Below are 17626 nucleotides of genomic sequence, written 5' to 3'. Positions count from 1 at the left end.
ATGCGGCTCTTTTGATATCTAGATGCGGCTCTCCAGCTCCTTGAACAAATACTAATAATCTTTAAAAAAATGTTAGTGGCTCTTTAAAACAAGGGAAATTTTGAAAATTGTAACTTTTGGCTCTTCCGCTTCAAAAGGTTGCCGACCCCTGACCTACTCTGTATAATGTTATGGGCCCTATATTAATTCCATAAACAACCAACACTCGTTTTATTCCTTTCAAGGAACCACCAGAATCAACAGTTCTTGAATACTCTGAAAATGTTGAGAATTTAAAAATAACATATGAGGATTACAAAATTTGAGATAAAATCCCTAATAGTTTCTATACTGTTAACTGTTCTAAAGCCTACATTGAGTAAAATAGATTCACATGTAATACTTCCAAATTGTGTCATGTGTGTACAATTACGAAAATCATTGGCAGTGTTATATATATTTATATGTATATATATATATATATATATATATATATATATATATATATATATATATATATATATATATAACACTATGTGTCTTATATGATAAGCAGCCATAAATCCCATAAAAGATTCACCAGACCAAAGAGATGCCTGGAAGAAACACTGAACATACTTCAACCAGCAAGGTTGTACAAAGACAAATTAATGTGTGCAGATCAACACATTCGTGCTAAACGAAAGTACACTTAAAAGCCTCACTATTGTTACTATTTTGGACCTCTGTGCGGGAAATTAGTACAGTTTTATCAAGTTTTTGTCCTAAGTGCTTTGCTCTTTTATGTTGATGATTACACTTTAAAATTCCAGCATTGTTGTAATAGAATGTTTCCTAGTAAAAAAAAATTTCCCGAAATCTGAGCTGGATGGAGGGGGGGGGGGGGGTCAGAAAGTGTGACGACACACTTTTACATTTAAAACGTACTGCTTCAACAGAATTTTAGCAGTTTTTTCGCGTTTTCAGATAACTGTTTTTGAAAATTGTAATAGAAATTGATTATTTTAGTTCCACTCAAATTTTGACCGAGCCCAGTAAATATTTAAAAAAAGGAATGTTTTTAAAAATAGAAAATGCAAAGTTGAGGTGTGACGTCATTCTAAGGGGGGCTGACTTTTTGTGTCGAAGGAATTGGGGGGGGGGGGGGGGGAAGGGGGTAAAAAATCGTCCAAAATGCGTGAGTCATTTTTGAATCCCCTCTTTTTAAAACTTTTTTTTTTCGTATGGGGTGTAAATTACCCACTTTCCCTACCGATTCCGAAATGAATTCGAATGAGCAATTTTTGGTTTATGACATTCAAAAATTTGAATGGGGGAGGGGGGGAGGTTATACTTATAAATCTTCCATGACATCCCTGTGGACTAAATGACAATATTCGTGACTGATAGTCAAGTTAATATATACAGCAATTAAAATGGATTAAAACGAAAGCTCATCATGAAAAGTTGCGCACCGTTTTGCACTAACTAAACGAAGAATGCATGGCGTGTTATTGTGCGCTCAGCCATCAAAAGTAGAATCTCAATTTTTTAATTTTTTTTTTTTACATTCCGTTTTTTCCTCAAATATCATTAAAAACAACAACAACATGAATACGAGATCCCCGTATACAAAAGCTGAACATACCGAAACTAACTCGAGGTTATGGCCGATCGTTACAATGTGGACCAGTTGGGATGTTGAGAGATTTATTAATGATATTGGTTATGCCAAATATGCTAAATGTTTCAGTAGAAACGCCATTAATGGCCACGATCTTTTAACTACAAACGCCTTTGATCTTCAAAGGTCTGTGTGCAGTAGCAGATAATTAATGTCTACTTGTACTTTGACTTTAATCTATTAAATTATTTTATTATTAATATTATATTATTGTATTAATTTATTATAGATCTAGATCGTGTATGCAAATAAAGTAATAAAACTAAAGTGCTATATTTTTTTCATGCAAAAAAGAATTAAAGCTTTATTTTTAATTTTTGTTTAAAAAAATATATTTTAGGCCTATAGATTAGTCCTGGAAAATTTATTTGTTTAGATATATAGTCTAGAGGCATTTATCTATAAGGGCGTCAATAGTCTATATGCATGTATGTATATATATATATATATATATATATATATCAGGGGCGTAGCGAGGGGGGGGCGGGGGGTGCGGACCGCACCGGGTGACACCATTTAGGAGGGTGACACCAAGGCAAAAAATAGCAAAATATATAGAGAAAAACTCGAGGGGGGGTGCAAATCGAAAACTCGAGGGGGGGTGGGGGGTGCAAATCGAAAGTTTGAGGGGGGGTGCAAATCGAAAGTTTGAGGGGGGGGTGCAAATCGAAAATTTGAAAGTTTGTCCCTGGGAAGGGTCTCTATGCCTCTGGGGGGGGGGGGTGACACCATTAAGTGCCGCACCGGGTGACACCCGACCTCGCTACGCCACTGATATATATATATATATATATATATATATATATATATATATACCCTATATAATATATATATAGCCTATATAATATATGTAATATATATATGTATATATATATATATATATATATATATATACAGGGGCGTAGCGAGGGGGGGCGGGGGGTGCGGACCGCACCGGGTGACACCATTTAGGGGGGTGACACCAAGGCAAAAAATAGCAAAATAGCTAGAGAAAAACTTGAGGGGGGGTGCAAATCGAAAGTTTGAGGGGGGGGGGGGGGTGCAAATCGAAAGTTTGAGGGGGGGGGTGCAAATCGAAAGTTTGAAGGGGGGGGTGCAAACAAATCGAAAACTTGAAAGTTTGTCCCCGGGAAGGGTCGCAATGCCTCTGGGGGGGGGGGGGGGGTGACACCATTCAGTGCCGCACCGGGTGCCACCCGACCTCGCTACGCCACTGTATATATATATATATATATATATATATATATATATATATAGCCTATATAATATATATATAGCCTATATAATATATGTAATATATATTCCTAAATAAATAGGACTATAGTATATAATATATATATATAATCAATAGGCAGGGGTTGTTTTTTGTTTGTGGGCTAGAAACCTTCCCCATGGACAGTTCTCTTTCTCATGACTTGAATGAGGCACCATGCTCGAGGTTACATCAGTAGCGTAGTGAGGGGGGGGGACATATGTCCCCGGTCGCCGACCTTAGGGGGCGGCAAAATGGGTTGGAAAAATAAATTGAAAGGTAGAGGGGAGTGCAAATGGAAATCTTGAGGGGGGGGGGTGCAAATGGAAATCTTGAGGGGAATGCAAATCGAAAAGTTTGTCCCTGTGAGCCGGGAAGGGTCGCTATGCCTCTAGGTTACATATCGTGGTCAGAGGTCGACTGACATGGCAGTGTGCTATAAGAGGAAGGGGCATTAGAACATCCCCAATGGAACACCAAGGTGTCTCTTGTTATTACTTCAGCTATTGATAATATATATATATATATATATATATATATATATATATATATATATATATATATATGTGTGTGTGTGTGTGTGTGTGTATATATAATATTTATTTATATATGCCACATAGGCTGTAAATTCCAAAAATTTTAGCATAAAATTGTTACTTCTACAATATTCAATATTTTGAAATAGTGGACTTAAAGCAACACTATCAAAACATTATCATATATATATATATATATATATATATATATATATATATATATATATATATATATATATATATATATATATATATATATGTGTGTGTGTGTGTGTATATATATAATATTTATTTATATATGCCACATAGGCTGTAAATTCCAAAAATTTTAGCATAAAATTGTTACTTCTACAATATTCAATATTTTGAAATAGTGGACTTAAAGCAACACTATCAAAACATTATCATATATATATATATATATATATATATATATATATATATATATATATATATATATATATATATATATATATATATATATATATATGAAATCCCCCCACCCGCCTAACAGACTAATTCCTGGCTACATCTCTGCCTAACCCAGTACAGTGAAACAAATTAATAAACAACTGCCCCTCTTATTAGTGGAAATGAAGTAAATATCTGCAAGGTCCTTTAATATGAGCTGGAGGGATTCATGTCACTCTGACATGGCCAGTCCAGAAGACTTAAACAATGTTTATATCACATGACAGAACTGAAACAATGTTTATATCACATGACAGAACTGAAACAATGTTTATATCACACAACAGAACTTAATGCCAATATCACATGACAGAACTGAAACAATGTTTATATCACACAACAGAACTTAATGCCAATATCACATGACAGAACTGAAACAATGTTTATATCACATGACAGAACTGAAACAATGTTTATATCACACAACAGAACTTAATGCCAATATCACATGACAGAACTGAAACAATGTTTATATCACACAACAGAACTTAATGCCAATATCACATGACAGAACTGAAACAATGTTTATATCACACAACAGAACTTAATGCCAATATCACATGACAGAACTTAAACAATGCGTATATTTATATCACACGACAGATCTTGAACAATGCATATATTTATATCACATGACAGGCTTGGTATAAGTCGTATGGAGGATGCCATCAAGGTAGACCATTTGATCAAACAAGCAGCTACCACCATGGCTTACAATGAGGAGAGTCCCAATGAGCCACCAAACAGATCATACAACAAAGGGTAATTGGATTTTCTTGTTCATCTCTTTTGACTTATTCTATTCTTATTTCTTTTGACTCAGCTTTTTGTAGTTAACTAATTTCTTGTAACAACTTTAATATCATGCTTCTGCTTTGGTCTTTTCTGTGATTCAAAGTTAACATTTTTGTGGGGTGTCAGCCTCAGTTCAGTATTGCTATGTGTTGTTGGTGTCAACTGTCCTTGGAGTTTCTAGTGTGACAGTCTGGTGACAGTTTATAGTTTATGTTTGGCCTTCCATATATATATAGGCCTACAATATAGTGGCGCTGGGTGGGTCACACACTGCGTAAGGCTCACACAAATGTTACACGCCAAGCGCTTGAGTGGAACCCCCAGGGAAAGCGGAAGAGAGGGCGCCCAAGACAGACCTGGAGGCGGAGTCTTCTTGAAGAACTGAAGCCAACAGGGATGTCTTGGGAGATGTCAAAATTAATAGCCGAGGATAGGAAGAAATGGAAGGAAATGGTGGAGGCCCTATGCTCCATAAGGAGCAAAGAGGACTAAGTCAGTCAAGTCACATATATATGTCAAATAATATGTGGAAAGAAAAATCCCCCCCCACCCCCCTCCATTAACTACACTCCAGGTAAACATGATCTCCAGGCTGTTAGTCAAACATTAACATCTACTCACATGTTTTAAACAACCCTATCCCTGCTATCCTGATACAACTAGAAAATTAACATTTACAATTCTTCTTTTCATGTTACTCTAATGAATTCTTGTCCAATAGTGGTAAAAATTTGCCTGTTTAGTCTGCTTTTTGGTACAAAAAAATATCTTTCTATTTTCTTTTCTTAACTCCTTTTATTTTTAAAATGAATAAAAGGTGATCTAATTCAAATGCTGAATTTACAAACAGAAACGTGCCATGCAGTATACACAAGAGATACACCCCTGATGTCATCCACCAAAAGGGTATCTCCCTACCACCTCTGCCAATCAATATGAATTACTTTTGTGTACCCTATCGAGACAGAGGGGACCGACTCTATCGCTATGTACCTCCGATCCAGGCCTATCACGACCACTGTATGGTGATGGGACGTAAGGATGCTTGGAAACTTTACAACTCCCAGTTCTAGGCTCAAGCTATTTCTGTTTTCAACACTCACATATTACATCTGACAATGAACATTCTAAAAATATTAAAAACATGGATGATGCTGAACAATAATGGAATTATTTTTATTATATATGTATATTCGTGCTGAGTTAAAATTGTGCGACTGTGGTAATTTTAAGTGAGCTTTTGTGTTGGTTCAGGTGAACACCAGGAGTTTTGGGTGTGATCACTTTAAGTGTTGTGGTCATGAAAAAAGTGTTATTATATTATGGGTCCATGATTTATAATTTGTAGCTAGTACAAATGAATCATATAAAGTTCCTCACATGGTTAAAACCACGCAGTGGCCATCGGCTGTTTATTGGTTCGTATAATAATTGTTTCTATGTTAAATTCAAAACTACTGATATCTACTGTACGCATGTCCATTTCTAAATATATCTAGGTGAAATTCTTGATCCCAGTTCCTCCTGATGAAAAACATTAGGTCCGGGATGAGACGAATAAAACCAACCAATCAAAGCTTTTTATAACTAGGTTAATTATAAATAGCTTCTACAAAACATGTGCGAGACCCTGTAAATGTTATAGTTAGGGCTCTTAAAGCAATCTGAGAGGAGAAATTGGGGTGGCCGCAGCTGTGGTAAGATAGGGTGTTTTACTCTCGCTGCGTCACCAAAGACTTGAGCTAGACTAGCCTAGATATATTTCTATATACTATCTTAATTTTTTGGTTGTTTTAAATTATTTCGATCATCTACTTCTTCTAGTTCTAGTTTGTTTCTCTACATACAAACATGTCTAAGCAAATGTTACCTTATGATTTGTTAGTGATTGTTACGTTCCTTTTATGTACATTAATTTTATTATGGTTGCACCCCTTGAGCGTTCACTGGGTCATACGTGTTGGTTATTTAATAAATTTAATTAGAGTCTTTTTTATTTGGTTTAGCAATCTATTAATTAATTATACAATCAAAAATACATTAAAAGTGTAAAATATTTATTTTAATTATTAAAATTGGATCAAAACATAAAATATGGTCATTACACTAGCAGGTGCTGCAGTCACAGGCAAAAAAATATCACAAGGAAGGTCGTCACTAAAACATGAATATTTCAAATTTTATGCGTAGGAATACAAAATGACTCATACATATTAGAGTAGAATGGCAACGAGTAAAATAGTACTTTCGGTTTGTTTCTGTGTGAAACGGTCGTAGCGCCCGATGAAAATCTGGAGTTTTTAATTTTCTGCTATGTGTGATCGGCTTTGGAACTTTGTATGTAAATATTTACACTGGCATCTTAGAAATACCATGGTATAAAATAACAGTAACAAAAAGAAAATGACAAGGCAACCATCACAGTTAAAGTTTTGAAAAGACAGGTTCTGCTTTCTGTACAGCAGCAGTCAGCGCTTTGGTCAGGTCTTCTGATTGAAGCATGGCGGCATTCCAAGCTTTCTGTACAGACAAAAAATTTCAATAAAATTTTTTGAATCCTATCTTAAAATAAAAATGTAAGCATTCTAATACATACATATAGTAAATACAAAAATAAAAGATCAGATTGTTTGGTTGGAAACTAAATTTAGAATTTAAAGTTAGAATCAGCTGACCATGTAATTCAGTCCTTGTTCCACTCCATGATCTCTTGAATATACAATATTGACCTTTGACCCTTGGACACCGATAGGACTTTTAGATGCAATTACTTTAGCAAGTTCAACAGCTGCTTGTTCTAATGCGTCTTTATCTGGCAGGATACGACTGTAAATATATTTTGGAAATATATACATTTATAGGCAAATAAACTACATATTAAGTGAACTTTGATTTTATGTTAAAGATTTATTACTTAAAAAGTAACAGAGAAATCCTTAAACTCCCAGTGATGGTATTAAGAAATGTAAGATTCATGCTACAAAAGGTTTACAGCTAGGTGGTTCCTACCTGACAAAACCCATTGATTTGGCTTCATCAGCTACAAATTTTCTTGCAGTGTAAGTCAGCTCTCTGAAAAGGCTGTCATTCCCAATGATTTTTGGAAACCTCTGCAGAGTTCCAAGATCTGCTGCCAGACCTAGGTCTATTTCCTAGAGAACATAAAATACAAATACATCTAAAAAAGACATTTAAGCATATTTTATAAAAAAAATAATGGCATTTCAATGTGTGTGCTTTCAGTAAAAACAACTCTAATATACTAACAGCATTTAGAGAAAAGTATATCAGGCATTAAAGAGATAAGCAAATGTTTACAAATAAACTGAAAAATTTCACCTTAATCTGAAACCATGCATCCTGTGTACAGTAACGTATGTCACAGGCAGATATCATGTCCACACCTCCACCAATACATGCATTGTGCACGGCAGCAATCACTGGTTTGGGGCACTGTATAACAAAACAGTATAACATTCAAGGTTGTGGTACTTAATATTTGCAGAACCCTTCCCCCTTAGACTCCCCCCATTTAAATCACCCCTAAAATAATGATAATTCTAAAAAAATTAATTAAAAACAATAGGTGATACCCTTTCAATGACATTAAATGAATCTTGTAAACTTTGTAGTGACTCAGATATTAAAAATGCTTTTCTTCCAACATCTCCTGAGTGTGCCATCAGTTTTGTAAATACCTCATTGTCCATCAAATCCAAACCTTGGAGAGCATTAGCAATAAAGTCAGCAGCATGAATTAATGATTGAAAAGTGACTAAGTTTAAATTCACTTTAAATATAACTATGCCTACAATTTACAATACGTTTTAACACCAACATATGCACAACAAATCCTTACCAGCAGTGTACATCTTCCCAGAGCCAGATAAAATAACCACACGACAATCCTGGTCAACAGCCAGTTGGTTAAAACATGTAATTATTTCTCTGTGGCAAGAAAATTATCTAATAGTCTAAACATAAAATTTCAAAATAATTATGCTCATATAAAGTGGTTAATAAGGATACAAACTATTAAAGTTTAGTTTATAAATGTTTTAAATTTGATACTAGAATTTTTCAATTAAAAAAAAATTAACAAACGTCAAACAGGCTTTTCTAATGTTAACTTACTTCCAAAAAGCTGTATTCATCGCATTTCTCTTTTCTGGACGATTAAGTTCCACCTGTTTGATAAACTCTCCTGGACTGGTGACTTTAAGTGTTTCAAATTTGTAGTCTACCATTCCACTCATTGCTCTAGCAGACAATAAACCCTTTTTGAGCATGTTCTTTGAACCTTAAAGCATTTTAGATTTTAATAGATTTAAAAATTATAATCAAGATGAAAAACTGAAACAGCTTTATTTAAAAGTATTAGGGATGTAAAAATATTTTCAATCCATCTAATCTATGGTAATATTATTTTACTATTGACTAACAAAAAAATTAAATTTTTTAAATAATAATATATACTATATAGTATAGCATAGTAGTAGATAGTAGGCATAATAAAAAAATACTAAATTAAAAATTAAATAAATCTACTATAAATTAAATACTATAAATAAATCGGTAATCTATCGTTTTTAGGTACATAAAATCGCCAGCGGCTATTAATGTCCAAAAAAGTTACCTCATTGTCAAGGCTTTAATAGAAGAATATTGTGATATATTTGTGTCAAATATTATAGATAAATGAATAATAAACCTAAATCAATGGCTAAATATATCAATATAGGCAAGAAATTAACTTTAAACAGCAGTGTTTGCGAGCAGGATTTTCTATCTGTAAGTTAGAGTGGCTTCCCCTGAATCTTGCGCTATAAGTTTACAATTAAAAAAAAATAAACAAGATCACTGCTATAGTAAATGAGCATGGTTGCATCTGTTGGAAACATCGCTAGTCTTCATTTATTACTGAAAATTTTTAAGTCAATTGTTTAAAAACAGGTACATAAATGTCAATAAATGAAACAAGGAAACATTTTTGTATTTTTCAAAACATAAATCCTCCTAAAAATGTTAAATAATTATTAAAATTAAAGGAGTCACCTGTTTTTCATTGGCGATTTTACGTACCTAAAACGATAGAAGATTACCAATAAATCTTAGTATGATTTTAAGTATGTAGTAGTATGTGGGGTTAAGTAATTTAAAATAAACTGTAGGCCTACTACTTAGATTTAAATGCCATGGCCTAACTGTAGAAATTAAAGGTAACACCATTTTTATTCTTAGCCTGCCTAACATTCTGATCTCCTGTTTTTATTAACCCTCTTGCATTGACCACACTTGGGAAGAGATTTTTACCAAATGAACTTTGAAACACTGGAACTTGAAAATATCAGTTTTTTCTTAAATAGCTTCCCTTGGTTTTAAAAATTTATAGTCTGCTACATGTCCAAAACAATAAATTAATAAATATCCAACACAGATGCACGATCCTTTAAATTGGGATTACTAATAGATCTACATATTTTTACCAAAAACTTAGATTCTATCCAGATCAATCTATTTTATTAAAATATCAAGCTTCCTTTCACTTTGAGTTAGTGTTACTTGTTTGTAAGCCTATGAATTTATGAAATCTAGAAGTCTACTAGATCTAGATCTAGGTAGTATAGTAGAATCTAGTATTCAGCAGTCTTAAATTCCGATTTTTAGTATGGACTTCAGACTTGTTTATTTAAGTTGTAGGCCTAAGTAATACTAAGTAATGTAAGTACTTAGATCTACTTAGATCTAGTAAGTAGTCTAGTAAGGAAGTATTAAGTAATGCATGATGTATTGAATTGTAATGTTTTTGGGTTGTTTTTTTAATGCATTTAGAAATCTAGATCTAGAATCTAGATCTAGAGTCGGTAAAACCTTTTATTCTCCGCTGCTTGTTTACCTCCAGTTGAGCGTATTTTATTATAATTATAATAATAACCAAATGGCAAAACACACCATAACAAAAAAATAATAACATTAGAAAAACACGATTTATTTATTTGTATTGTATTTTTGTTTTAACAAATGAATAAAAAAACAAAGAGATTGACTTTGTTTTAATTTTGATAATTTACTTTTGTCAAAACTTGAGAAAATTCCAAACCAAATTTAGATTATTGAATGATATGACTTTTGATTTTTGAATGTACTATGTTCGTGTGACAGAATTTTCATGGCAATGGGTGAAGTACGTAAACGTAACTCACAATTGCAAGATGGTTAAGTTTGTATTTTTACAAGTATCTCCCAGGCATGATACTATAAATAAACATTTATGAACTTACAATGACCCCAAGACTGAGGCCAACACAATTTCAAACAGCTATTGCCCGAGCTATTACCTATGCTGATAATTAAAGTCTATGTGAACTCACTGTGAACCCGCGACCATGTAAGGTTTTTTCTCCCGCTGATGATCACATGATATTTAATTGGAACAGTTCTAATGCTTTTTTTTTTTACCTTTTCTATTTAAAAACCCCATTCATAAAAAAAAGTAGATCTAGTGTTTTCCTAACGTTTTTGTGTGTTTCGGTTGTGTTTATAATAAAATACGCTCAACTGGAGGTGAACGTGAAGCGGGGAAAAAAATACGCTAAAATGGAGTTTTACTTTAAGTTAGACTAACTTAACTTCTTTCTTAGTTTAGCGTAGTAAATTCTAACGAAGCTAGAATCTAGTAAATTCTAGTAGGACCAAGTACTAGATCTAGGTGGTGACTGGTAGTGGTGGAGGTAACTAACTAGTCATAGTAGTAACTTAGTAGATCTAGTAGTAACTAATCATTTAGATTTCTACTAATGTGACACTCCGTCACACGTCCGAACGTCGTCACAAAAAGCCAGCCTCCCCCCCCTAAAATGACGTCACACCTCAGCCTACAACCCCCCTCTAAATTGCAGTTGAATTTTTTTTTAAACATCGATATTTTTCAAAAATCTTGTCTGAAATATGTCAAAATAGAGTATTTTAATCAATTCCTATTATAATTTATTAAAACTGTTTTCTAAAACGCTAAATATTAAATAACGTCTAAAATTCGTTTTCTAACATTTCTTATCCACAAAGCAAAAGTGTGGCGTCACACCATCTGAACCCCACCCCTCCCCCTCATCACACGTCATTACCGACCCCCTCTCCCCCCTAAGAGTGTGACGTCATTTATTTAGGCCTATTTTTCTTTTATATTAAATGTCTATTATTAGTTAGTATTAGTAGTAGTATTATCATTGACATTAGGCCTAAGTCGTACTAAGTGTACTTTAAGTACTTATAGAATAATATTGAATATTGTGTTATACCTGTTGATATCCCCCCCCCCCCCCCCCCCCCCAAACATCAAAAAAACCCATTCAAAACAATTAAAGTTTTAAAATATCCTAAAATGCATTTTGTTAAATATAAATGCACTGGCTTAACATAGTAAAATAATTTATTATTCAGTATTCCTGATATTTATTATTCTTGCACAATCTTTTGCTTACAAATCTTTAATGTAAATCTAAAACTAAATAAGTCATCAAACATACATCTTATTCTTAAACATACCTTTTATTTTCTGTTTATACAGTCTTTTCAGTCTTCAGTAATCATAGTATTTTAAAAAAGATTGTTGTTTATGAAAGTTGCTGCCTTCTAGAACAGTGAGTGAAATAATGGATTATAAATTTGAAACACTAAAGATCACCAGTCCAGGAGATTTTATTAAACATGTGGAACTAAATCGTCCAGAAAAATTAAATGCTATGAACACAGCTTTTTGGAAGTAAGATTAATTAAAATATTAGGGTGCTATTATATTTAGTTGGGTGTGAACAATTAAAGAAAAACATTGTGGGTTTATAAATGGTGCACAGCTATTCTTGTTTTTTTTAATTTCTATGTCAACCCTAACTTATGTGTTTATTTATTGTAGATTAACAGAAACTGCATTTTACAAACTAAGTTTGTTTTTGAGAGAAGAAATGTCTATTTATCTATCAAATTAATAATTAACCTTCTTTATTTCCACACAGAGAAATCACTGAGTGTTTTAACCAACTGGCTGTAGACAAGGATTGCCGAGTTGTCGTTTTATCTGGTGCTGGAAGGATGTTCACAGCAGGTGAGTTCAGACTTGGTTTTATTTTTTTTTAAATATTAAAACTACATTGATAGCCAATTTTAATGAACTGCTAATTTTAAAAATATTATTAGAAAACTTGTTTTGTTATAGAAAAACTAATTTCAAACTAGAAGCTCAGGCAATTGTTGAAGGAGGTGCAAAAAATTTAACAATCATGTAATTAATTTCTTACCATAATGGTAATAATTGTCTCAGGATACTTAATTTAAAATGTTTGCGATGTATCCACTATATTATTGTAGAATACAATACACTATCTGCACTACACGAAGTAACTTAGAATCATAGATTCTGTTCTAACTAGCATATATCCTGTTATATCATATAACAATGATAAACAAACAGTAAAATACAGTAGTATCTAAATTTAATAAATGATCCTACACAAATCTAGTCTGATCAAACCTGATTAAACAAACACTGGAGTTTGGCCAGCGCTGCACATTCTCACATCCCTTTTATATTCGATGTTTTAAAATAACTTCCAGTTTTTAGATTAAATTTAATTAAGGGAGACAACATATAACAATGTTACACAAGTTTGGGGTATGTGAAGGCACTAAGACCTTTAGGATTTTAATGAGAGGCACAGTAAAAAAAATAGAAACCACTATTTTAAGTGACTTTACGATGATTCTTACCTAAATAACTCTATTGTTAGTTTCTTCTGAACATATAAATAACTAGGCCCTATTTTTTTCAGGTTTAGACCTAAAGGAAAATGAAATTTTTACAAATGTAATGGCATTAAATGATCCTGGGAGGAAAGCTTTTGCTGTTTTTCAATCCCTTCCAAGAATACAGGATTCATTTAATGCTATAGAAAAGGTATCATTCCCTTTAAAACATTTGTAGTGAAGGTGTGAGTGATAACATTTGTGGTGGAGGTGTGAATGATAACATTTGTATTGTAAGTGTGAGTGATAACATTTGTAGTGGAGGTGTGAGTGATAACATTTGTAGTGGAGGTGTGAGTGATAACATTTGTAGTGGAGGTGTGAGGGATAACATTTGTGGTGGAGGTGTGAATGATAACATTTGTATTGTAAGTGTGAGTGATAACATTTGTAGTGGAGGTGTGAGTGATAACATTTGTAGTGGAGGTGTGAATGATAACATTTGTAGTGGAGGTGTGAGTGATAACATTTGTAGTGGAGGTGTGAGTGATAACATTTGTGGTGGAGGTGTGAATGATAACATTTGTAGTGGAGGTGTGAGTGATAACATTTGTGGTGGAGGTGTGAATGATAACATTTGTATTGTAAGTGTGAGTGATAACATTTGTAGTGGAGGTGTGAAAGTGAATGATAACATTTGTAGTGGTGTGAATGATAACATTTGTAGTGGAGGTGTGAATGATAACATTTATAGTGTAGGTGTGGATGATAACATTTGTAGTGGTGTGAATGATAACATTTGTAGTGGAGGTGTGAATGATAACATTTATAGTGTAGGTGTGGATGATAACATTTGTAGTGTAGGTGTGGATGATAACATTTGTAGTGGAGGTGTGAATGATAACATTTGTAGTGGAGGTGTGAATGATAACATTTATAGTGTAGGTGTGGATGATAACATTTGTAGTGGAGGTGTGAATGATAACATTTGTAGTGGAGGTGTGAATGATAACATTTATAGTGTAGGTGTGGATGATAACATTTATAGTGTAGGTGTGAATGATAACATTTGTAGTGGAGGTGTGGATGATAACATTTGTAGTGTAGGTGTGATGGTCAATGTTGTTGTACTTGTTAACCTGTGATAGCGTTGCTCTTCTCTTCCTGTGAGTTCTTGTCCATCATGTGATCAGCGTCTCATTTAGTTTTGTACGGGTTTAGAAGTGCAATTAAAAATATTAGTCAGTGCTTCCTTCCAGTATTTCCTTTTCTATCAGGTTAGTGTATGTTAGTTTCTGTGTAGAATATTAGCATGCCATTGTATTCTATGGTTGTATGTCCTTGCTGTAGACTAGTTAGAATAGGCTGATTCTCACTGAGCTTGTGTATAGTGTAGATAGTTGATGAAAGATTTATTACTATGTTAATGAGCCTTTGTTACATTAAATCTTGTTTGCTGGTTTGTGTTTATCTATTAAATGATGTGCTTGACTTCTCTTACAGTTGTGTATCAGTGTGTTCACAACAACATTCCCCTTGTTTATCTAGCAACAATCATAAATGCTAATTTAAAACTTGAACTTGTGTTTACTTAAACAATTAAAAAAATATTCTGATCATATTTAACTTGTTCATTAACTAAGACTCCCACCCCCCACCCCTACATAGCTACTTCAACAGCTGTATGATCATTTTACAAAAAGAGCTTGGAGGGAAGAGGATTCTGTGAAACTTTGATGTACTGTTTTTTGTAAATAATTATGGACTTAATATGTTATATAAATATAAAATTATGAATAGGCTGTCTGATTACAGTGCCCCAAACCAGTGATTGCTGCCGTGCACAATGCATGTATTGGTGGAGGTGTGGACATGACATCTGCTTGTGACATACGTTACTGCACACAAGATGCATGGTTTCAGATTAAGGTGAATTTTAAGTTTTAATGTATCTGAATAACTAATGTTGTGCAAGAATGTACAATTTTAGTCTGATTAAGAGTAATATATTTGATAGATACTAGAAATTCAAATAGTTTCTTATTTCAGATTTGTAGTTATTTAGGCAACTAAAAGAATTGTGGCTTGCTAATTGTAATTAATATTGGCAACGTTTGATTAATTTTATATAACAAATGTTGAAACCCGAATAATATAGATTAGAAATTTTTGCTGGAAATTTACGTTCAGAAATGAAATAAATCATGGGTAATTTTTTTTTTAAACATAGCAAATGCAACTATACTTTAGGATGCCAACAAGAAATTGTTATTGATAACTCTTTAATAGCATATAATGTCATTCAGTATAAAAACTTGCTAATTAGTAAATCAATTTAATTCAATTTACTGTTCATTTTATTTCCAGGAAATTGATATTGGTCTGGCTGCTGATGTAGGAACTCTTCAAAGGATGCCAAAAGTTATTGGAAACGACAGCCTGTTCAGAGAGCTGGCGTACACAGGCAGAAAGTTTCTTGCTGATGAGGCAAAATCTATGGGTTTTGTCAGGTAAAATCATGTCATACTTGTGATAGATTGATTGTAATTGCATATGACTTGTGTAAGTAATTTGTCTTACTACATCCTACTAATATTAAACAGACGGGTTCAGAGTAAAAAAATTATCTAATTTTTTTTACAGCCGAATCCTTCCAGATAAAGATACATTGATAAAAGCCGCTGTTGAGCTTGCCAAAGTAATAGCATCTAAAAGTCCTATTGGGGTTCAGGGGTCAAAGGTCAACATAGTGTACTCAAGGGATCATGGAGTGTATCAAGGATTGAATTATATGGTGAGGATACTTTGATACTTTAATAGCCAGTCATCCATCCCTGTGGCTCTGTAACCCATGGTGGACTTTGTTCTGCTTCGTCACCTTCTTCCACTCAGACTTATGTGTTGTCTTTTCCCATGTATATATATATATATATATATATATATATATATATATATATATATATATATATATATATATATATATATATATATATATATATATATATATATATATATATATATATATATATATATATATATATATATATATATATATATATATACATATATATACATACATACATATATAAAATATATCCATCCTTGCTATTTTATTTCATGGGTACCCACCATATCTGGCATTCCTCTATCCACTAGTGGGGGAGGCAGTTAAAGCTTTTGAGCTGTTATAAATACTGTGGACTAGATAAAAATTTTGTATAAGTTTACATGTGGGTCATTCTAGAATACTAAGGAAGGCTGTTTTAGTACCTAATTTAACATGATGTGTATAATGTGTAGAAGTAAAGATGCAGCCTTACATTCACGTGGGTAATGCGGGCAGTAAATTTTATGTTGCATAAACATAACTTTCGTCAGTTAAACCTTGATGCCTTGAAATATTTTTCTTCACAGAATATCTGGAATTCTGCTATGGTTCAGTCAGAAGATGTCTCAATAGCTATTGCAGCTGCATTACAAAAAACGGCTCCAGTCTTTTCCAAACTTTGATACTTATGGCATAAATCTCTATCGTTCAAATATTTTTATCACTAAAACTCATGTTGGAATTTCTTTAAAAAATTTTATATTGTTAATACGGATTTTAAAATCTTATTAATGTACTGTTATAAGTTTTAAGATTGTGTGAGATATGTAACATCTGGGGGAACATTGATTGTAATTAAAGAAATTTAATTTTAATAAGTTGTTGATAAATTCAAATTCATGAATATTTAAATGAAAGAAATCAAACATAGCTGGGTCTCAAGTCAGGGGACGTAAGAGTGGCTGGGCAAAGTGCCAACTACAATATCCTTTCATGTGCAATGTCAGAAAAACTTAGGAAATGTACTTTATCTCCTCCATGGACTGTTTTGTCTGAAAAGATGTTTTTTACTTATTAAATAGTTGTATATATATATATGATAAATATAGCAAAGGTATTATATGTTATATTTCTGTGTTTGATCAATGTTGATGCAATAAATGGATCAGTATAAAATTTTGTTTTAAATGTGGGAATCTTGTATGTTGTGTAAGTCTTTGCGTGTCTGAAAGTCAAAACCTTTGCTTTGAATGTAAATAAGAACATAGTTTTAACATTAAGTATTAACCCCATTTATTTGAAAAAAATCTTTGATTTGCTGTCAGTTTTTATTAGTATATTTAAATGAAATAAACAAAATTGAG

General features: G+C 32.8%; 3 protein-coding genes across 12 annotated transcripts; 2 read left to right on the top strand and 1 right to left on the bottom strand.

Annotated features, from left to right (window-relative positions):
• Positions 1–1464: 1464 nt before the first annotated feature.
• On the top strand, positions 1465–5855 carry LOC131953930 (uncharacterized). The gene is made up of 3 exons (XM_059317392.1): positions 1465–1768; positions 4541–4663; positions 5547–5855. The coding sequence occupies exons 1-3, from the start codon at positions 1569–1571 to the stop codon at positions 5767–5769; spliced, it is 546 nt and encodes a 181-aa protein (XP_059173375.1). The 5' UTR covers positions 1465–1568; the 3' UTR covers positions 5770–5855.
• An 885-nt stretch (positions 5856–6740) lies between these two features.
• On the bottom strand, positions 6741–10253 carry LOC131953907 (delta(3,5)-Delta(2,4)-dienoyl-CoA isomerase, mitochondrial). Of its 7 annotated transcripts, none has more exons than XM_059317354.1 (8): positions 10243–10253; positions 8831–8996; positions 8556–8644; positions 8290–8417; positions 8036–8149; positions 7706–7848; positions 7372–7522; positions 6741–7216 (listed from the first exon to the last, which is right to left on the bottom strand). In XM_059317354.1, exons 2-8 carry the CDS (start codon positions 8983–8985, stop codon positions 7121–7123), a joined length of 876 nt encoding a protein of 291 aa, XP_059173337.1. In that variant the 5' UTR covers positions 8986–8996; positions 10243–10253; the 3' UTR covers positions 6741–7120. The 7 variants fall into 7 exon arrangements, with proteins under 7 accessions (XP_059173337.1, XP_059173333.1, XP_059173332.1 ...); XM_059317350.1 differs by lacking the exon at positions 10243–10253 and adding an exon at positions 9877–10113; XM_059317349.1 differs by lacking the exon at positions 10243–10253 and adding an exon at positions 9874–10112.
• Positions 10254–10347: 94 nt separating this feature from the next.
• On the top strand, positions 10348–17612 carry LOC131953906 (delta(3,5)-Delta(2,4)-dienoyl-CoA isomerase, mitochondrial). 4 transcript variants are annotated; one of them, XM_059317347.1, is made up of 8 exons: positions 10348–10392; positions 12264–12458; positions 12709–12797; positions 13522–13646; positions 15251–15364; positions 15803–15945; positions 16079–16229; positions 16850–17612. In XM_059317347.1, the coding sequence occupies exons 2-8, from the start codon at positions 12349–12351 to the stop codon at positions 16943–16945; spliced, it is 828 nt and encodes a 275-aa protein (XP_059173330.1). In that variant the 5' UTR covers positions 10348–10392; positions 12264–12348; the 3' UTR covers positions 16946–17612. The 4 variants fall into 4 exon arrangements, with proteins under 4 accessions (XP_059173330.1, XP_059173331.1, XP_059173329.1 ...); XM_059317348.1 differs by having other exon boundaries at positions 10371–10417; XM_059317346.1 differs by having other exon boundaries at positions 10381–10444.
• The last annotated feature ends 14 nt before the right edge of the window (positions 17613–17626 follow it).

This window comes from Physella acuta, unplaced genomic scaffold (assembly GCF_028476545.2).
Source record: "Physella acuta isolate Inbredline_101_S28 unplaced genomic scaffold, ASM2847654v3 ptg000964l, whole genome shotgun sequence".
Classification (NCBI taxonomy): Eukaryota; Metazoa; Mollusca; class Gastropoda; family Physidae; genus Physella; species Physella acuta.
The sequence above is the reverse complement of the archived record's forward strand: the minus strand, read 5'-3'. Positions and strand labels throughout refer to the sequence as shown.

Bases quoted from the DNA above. Each gene is read 5' to 3' on its own strand.
- LOC131953907 (XM_059317349.1), bottom strand. From the start codon at position 9,949: ATGTTAGGCAGGCTAAGAATAAAAATGGTGTTACCTTTAATTTCTACA. The intron at 8,150-8,289 runs GTATCACCTATT...TTTGTTATACAG, and splicing joins CATTTAATGTCATTGAAAGG to TGCCCCAAACCAGTGATTGC. The intron at 7,849-8,035 runs GTGAAATTTTTC...TATGTTCTCTAG, and splicing joins ATGCATGGTTTCAGATTAAG to GAAATAGACCTAGGTCTGGC.
- LOC131953906 (XM_059317347.1), top strand. From the start codon at position 12,349: ATGGATTATAAATTTGAAACACTAAAGATCACCAGTCCAGGAGATTTT. The intron at 15,365-15,802 runs GTGAATTTTAAG...TTTTATTTCCAG, and splicing joins ATGCATGGTTTCAGATTAAG to GAAATTGATATTGGTCTGGC. The intron at 16,230-16,849 runs GTGAGGATACTT...TTTTCTTCACAG, and splicing joins ATCAAGGATTGAATTATATG to AATATCTGGAATTCTGCTAT.
- LOC131953930 (XM_059317392.1), top strand. From the start codon at position 1,569: ATGAATACGAGATCCCCGTATACAAAAGCTGAACATACCGAAACTAAC. The intron at 1,769-4,540 runs GTCTGTGTGCAG...ATCACATGACAG, and splicing joins AACGCCTTTGATCTTCAAAG to GCTTGGTATAAGTCGTATGG. The intron at 4,664-5,546 runs GTAATTGGATTT...ATTTACAAACAG, and splicing joins AACAGATCATACAACAAAGG to AAACGTGCCATGCAGTATAC.